Genomic DNA, 6,357 nt, shown 5'->3' with positions numbered 1-6,357 from the left:
AAGTTACATAATTATAAAAAACATAAAAGATGACAAGATAAATAAACATTTAAAAAAATTTAAAAAATCATAAAAAAGTAGAAACAAAAAAACCCATAAAACAAATTAAAACCAACTCTGCCACCCCTGCTATCTGGTTGGCATTCTCCTCGGCGGGGGGAGGCACTGCCAAACCCGGCCTTGGGGCGGCAGGGAGGGTAAATCCGGTCCTGCATATACTTGCATTTAGTCTTACAATCTAAACAAAAAAGGGAAATATGGGAAAGTATTAGCTGGTGAATCTAATTTAAAAGTGTGTAAGATTAATATTATTTTCTAATTTATACAGGGTGGCAGTAGGTCTTCAGAATCCAGTTTAAGGAGCTCAGAACAACAGGTTGGTAATATTTCAATATCTACAAATACTTACATGAAACAGTAAAAAAAAGATTAGATTTTCATGTGACCAGAACCATTGTATATCATTATATAAAAACATGTTTAAGGAGGTGGTAATATGTACATCATCTTAATAAAGCAGACAGCTATGGTTTATTGACATACAGTTTCAAGAATCACATCTTGACTCTGCTATACACTCTACTACACATTAATTCTGCTACTCGCTTCCCAGTCAATGAACACAAAAGCATGTGCTTGTTAGAGATTTACTGGCTTTGGGGCCTAAGACAACTGCATTAATTGTTGATGACCCTGCTCTTATAGGGCCTTTCTTTATGTAGGATTCTTTAGAAGCAAAAGCTAAATTTTGGTGGTTACGCAAAAATGATCTTGCCTAGTTAAAGGATTACGGTACTTTCATATAAAGTACAGTTATCTTTCACCCCTGACCTAAACTAACCCACTCCCCTGTCCCAGATGCATACTTAACTAAACTGAACAACCCCAACTACAAAATATTCAGAGGCTCATGCTGAACTATTCTTTCTTTCTGTAAGAAATTACTATATAACTTCCAATGTGAGTATGTTTAAAATCTTATTTTGCTTTGCCTTGCCTGAGCAGTAAACCCCAAAAGGTTCTCCCAATCAGATCTTGTATCAAGCGATGATCATATGGAAGTCTCTGGGGTTGCACTGTGTAGGCGCACCCAAGAAAAAAAAAAAGAATGTGGATCTCCTGGACTCTAACCTTTGTGTCCTTTAATGTCAGAGTAGGGAGTTTCAAGAGGGGTGCCTAGAAGAGGACATCACCTTCCAAAGTGCATGTGGTTGGTTTAGGTCAGTTGCCTTCTCCTCACCTAAGCACTGGCACTATTGTGTAGGTAGGGTAAAAATAAGTAGATTTAACCAATTATTATGAATACCAGCCCCTAGTTTTCCATGTCAGGTGTTCTTTTCATCAACCCTGTCAGTGATTTTTGAGGATGAAAGACTCCCTGAGTTTACTTGGAGTTTACCTGAGTATGCAATATTGCAGAAATCTTCATTAGGTTTATCAACAACTATGTGGTATGAGAACCTTAAACCTTAAAAAACAAATTCAATACACAGTTAATCAAGTAGGATGTTGTACTACACAGTTGTTGGTAAACCTAAAGGAAATTGTAAAATTCAGTGTTATGAATGACTTCATGAATCCCAGAATATTCTTAAATTGTTAGTGACACAATTTTTTGGCATTAGCTTTATTTGGCATTAGGCTATTTCTTTTTTCAAAAGAGTGGTAAGAAATATTGGCTGACATAGGAAGAAATTCAAATGTATTCAATAATCTTCCTGCCAGTGGCGCCAAATGTTTCTCTCCTGAATAGTGGGTTACTGCCTGTTCCTATAGATATGAGATCATCAGGAATACGTCTATTTACATGTCTGTTTACATTATATCTCATTTTAAGGTATTTCATATAAGAAAATCCGCTTAAAAATAAAATACCTTGTAATTTTGAATATGAAAGAAAGATGCACCCTTTACGTATTACACGTTTATGAACCTTTTCTGCCTTTTGAATAAATATTATAGTATGACTCAAGTAAGGAGACAGCTGTTGATCGTCAAACGGATGAAGTTAGTGGTGGACTACATGAAGGCACTGTAGACCAAGACCATATTGACAGCATAGATATTGAAGAACAGCTGATAGGCATTGATGATGAAGATAACCAAGAAGACATTAAACCTACTCACTCCAAGGAATTACATGGCAGCCATGAAGATGATAAGGAGACAGAATCCACTGAACATGCTACTGCAGGAGATGCTGATGATGAGAATTATGAATCTGGGAGCCCTGAAGACACACCTGACAATGTCACATCTGTAAGTCCATGTTTTTCTTTTGTGTGGCGAAATTTCACAAATTATCTGTGTGGAGAAAGTCAGACAATTTAAAAAAAATGGTATTGAAATAGTCTTTTGGAAGTGTCTCATAGTTTTTCAGGTCAATACTCAGGCTCATGCTGTCATACAGGCTCATACTATTGTACATTTTCTTTGCTGAATGTTCTTCAATCAAATTTCAGGTCATGTTTGGCTAAGATTGTTTGTTTTAAGTCATAACTCTAAGTAAAAATCGTAATACCAAGATCCTAATTGTATGCTCTATTTGTATATTTTACTTTATAGTAATAGCTTCAAGCACGTACACAGTTTAGAAAATTTCTCCCCTTGAATAAAACCCATGCAATTGATGGCTGACTATGGAAACAAAATGGCTGCTGCGGTTCTGTTTCATTAGTCACTTCCCCTACTCTAGCTCATTCCACAATGAAGGAGCCCCTGAGGTTACAGCTGTTTTTATGTGTTCTGTATTGTGTATACTTTACAATATTAAACTTAAATCGCTGAGCAAACCAATAGAGCCCAGGCTGGCCCAGAATACTTAGCTAATATGAAAAGAGTTTTCAGTATTTGCATATGTTTTTAAAAATACATTTAATACACATTGAATTTTTTTGTAATACAGTGTATGCGTCTACAGTTCCAATCTTATATTATACATTTAGTATATATTTATATTTGTAAATTCATATTAGTATAAATATAACTAATATATTAATTTATATAGATAAACATATATTTTACTTCCAAAATCACCTTTAAAAAAAACACAAGCTGGTTACAGTGTAAGAATAAAGTGCATTAATACAGTGTTGAAGTGTCATTAACACTGATTTTTTTTCCCCCAAAAAGTTTACTGAAAATGTTTTTTTGTCATGGTATATGATTTTGCTCTTTTATTGTACAGGATGTTTCAGAAGGTGGAAGTGACCCAGAGAATGACAGCAAACCTTCAAGTGCCAATAATCAGTTAAAACATGATCTCAGCAAAGCAGGATATGAGCCTGGTGACCACCCTGATTTTGATGATAACCATGAAGATGATGAAGCCAATGACACTGATGAAGATCAAGAGAAAGATACTCATGATGATAAAGATGCTGAGGATGATGACTATGAAGATAATGTAAGTGTCAAAGCAGGGGACAGCACAGAGACTAATAAAGACTGTGGCTATGACAATAATGAAAACAAGGATACAAATCTTAAAAATAACTTTATCAGCCAAGAGTATAGCTATGAATCCAATGCAGACAACATGCAAAATGATGATTCAAATACATTACTAAACTCTAACAGTGACCTCAGTGTTAACAAGGATGTTACTAGTACCTCTCTTGAAAAAAGCAAAGACGTAACAAGGAATATGAAGAAAGAAAAGCAGAAGACATCAAAAAATTCCAAAGGTCCAAAAGGCAAGGGCAGCAAAATTAAAATCCTGAGCAATTCTGACATGCACAACAGCAAATCTGGGGAGGAAAAGCAAGTGTCAGCAAAACGCATGGGCTTAGAAAACAGAGATTCTAAAAAAACAAGTGGATTAGATACAGGGGTGCATAGTGAACAAGAGCAATCAAAGGTTTATGATAGCCACTCAAATGAAAATATTGCTTCCAAAGAAGAACTTAACTCATCAGAAGACCCTGACTCACCAGAGGACCCTGACTCAACAGAGGACCCTGGCTCACCAGAGGACCCAGCCTCATCAGAGGAACCTGACTCACCAGAGGAACCTGACTCACCAGAGGAACCTGACTCACCAGAAGACTCTGACTCCCCAGAGGACACTGAATCACCAGAGGACACTCACCCACAAGAGGACACTGACTCTCTAAAGGAAACTCACTCAGCAGAAGATGCACACTCAATAGAAGACACTCATTCACTAGAGGAAACTCACTCATCAGAGGACACCCACTCGCCAGAATCTAACACTAACTCAAAGGAAGATGTACATTTAAAAGCAGGTGATAAACATTCAAAAGTGGGCACTAGTTTGTCAGTAGAATATTCTAGTCCCTCAAATGAGGATGCCTCCCAGTCCAAGGAGTCAGATGAAGACATTACCAAGTCAGTAGAAGATATCACAATTTCAGAAGAGAATGTTAGTAAATCAAAAGAAAATATTGGTGTGTTTAGCCATAGTGAATCCAAAGAAACATTGGTAATGAAAATAGACCATGAACAGTCAATAGAAACGGGAAGCAAAAGCAAATCAGAGGAAGAAGACATTCGTGACAAATCCATAGAAGACAAAAGTGAATCAAGGGAAGACACACAAAGCAAAGAAAACTCTGAAGATGTGTCAGCAAATGACAGCAAATTAGATGACTCTGATACCACATTAGAGCATGGAGGAAGCAGTGAGTCAAAAGAGACCAATAAGTCCAATAAATCTTTTGAACTAAGGTCCATTGTGCTAGGAAATAATACATTGCCTGACAGTAAATCATCCAGCAAATCAGCAGAAATCTCCAGTGTTTCCAAAGATGAGACAGAAGAGGAAAATGACTCAGACTCAGCAGAGAAGGATAACAAAGACATCACAACATCAGAGAGTGATGAGAGCCAAGAAAGCAGTTCCAAAGAAAGCGATGATGAGACAGACGAAGTAAGAAATAGAAGTGAATCCAGTGATTCAGAGGAAGATATCAGTAGAGCATCAAAAAGTTCTGAAATTGATAGTAGAAGGTTAATGTTTGATTTTTTCAACAGGAAAGCAATTGGGAATGATAATGACTGTCAAGATGGTTACTAGCATAAGGGAGAATTAAAACCAACAGTTACGGACAGGTATTTTAGCAGTCATCTACTTCCACTAGAAGACATAATCTGCCCACTGATGTGAATGTAGCAGTTGTCTTTAAGGATTGGACAGTCAAGTATTAAAATAAGCTGAAAGCACTGGATATTTAACACAGCACAAATTAAGTAAAACCATCAGTCTTCCTCATGAAAGGATGAATTAAAGTCAGCATAAGCCAGTTCAATGCTTTTCTAGAACAATACCTCATATTGCTTTCCTAAAAGCCTACAACACACTGGAAGAGTTGTGCATCATACCCACATTAAAACAGATCACTCTAGCCTTTTGATTAGGTCAGAAATATAATTTTTTTAAAATGTGTATATTTATAATCTTCATGCCCATTACCAAAAAGCCCTATGTATATTATTTTCCGGTGTAATTGAAAATCAGAGCAATAAGCAAAGAGCTAGAATAATGTATGAAGTGCAGTGTTCCCTAACAACAAGCACATCAGGTTACAGGAGTCAGTAGAGCTATATGTAAATTATGTATAGTTGCCATGTTACTGCTCTATACATCCTTCTCTCTGCGCTATAGAATAGAGTTGTGTTACCGATTAAACACATATGACTGCATATAAATATCAGCCAACCCATTCTAGCCAACTGACCAGTGTCATGATGGGCCTTATTTATCGAAGTGCTTGAATGTGCAATCGTCTCAGATAGCATTTTTTGTCCACAACAACTAATCACAATTTTTGAACAATGTAGAACACTGCACCGAGAGAGAAAAATTGAGTGTATCTATGGTTGCTCTGGCACAATTTTTTTCCTCTTAAGAGACATTACTAAATATTATCCAGCTTTGTTTGTTCTCTGCTGCCAGTCAGGTTTATGGTGCAAAAGATGAGCCCAGATGGTTAAATCAGATGTCAAGGGAATGTAAAGCTGTTGTTATACAAAGATTATAAAATTGAAGCAATGTGCAATGCAACAATGCTGGGAGGCATTTTAGGTCTCGTTTTTAAGCACTAAGAGTTTCCTAAATAGACATGTAACTGTACATACATGTAAATGTATGGGTAGTTATATGTGTGTGTTTATATATGTTTGCATGCTTTTATGCATGCGTATGTACAAAAATGTTTAGAAGTGTAGTAGTACAGTACACACAGGTGTGACCAACTTTCTGTGCTTTGGAGTAGTACCCAAGAAAATGTAGTCTATGAAGTGGCATGTCTGAGGCACCACTCACAAGAATTAGCAACACCAATTCTCACTCATGAGAATCAGCACTTTTACGGAACAAAGACAAAACATAACACC

At 36.6% G+C, this 6,357-nt stretch overlaps 1 protein-coding gene across 1 annotated transcript in view; it reads left to right on the top strand.

Moving 5' to 3' along the window:
* Positions 1-5,038, top strand: part of DMP1 (dentin matrix acidic phosphoprotein 1) — an 8,592-nt gene extending 3,554 nt beyond the window's left edge. The window contains exons 3-5 of the mRNA XM_018553554.1: positions 329-376; positions 1,963-2,259; positions 3,188-5,038. Of these exons, the coding sequence (XP_018409056.1) occupies positions 329-376; positions 1,963-2,259; positions 3,188-5,038 (2,196 nt within the window). The remainder of the gene's footprint in view (positions 1-328; positions 377-1,962; positions 2,260-3,187) is intronic.
* The last annotated feature ends 1,319 nt before the right edge of the window (positions 5,039-6,357 follow it).

This window comes from Nanorana parkeri, unplaced genomic scaffold, assembly GCF_000935625.1.
Source record: "Nanorana parkeri isolate BGI_ZX_2015 unplaced genomic scaffold, ASM93562v1 scaffold124, whole genome shotgun sequence".
In the NCBI taxonomy this organism is placed as follows: Eukaryota; Metazoa; Chordata; class Amphibia; order Anura; family Dicroglossidae; genus Nanorana; species Nanorana parkeri.
This window is presented reverse-complemented; position numbering and strand designations above follow the sequence as displayed.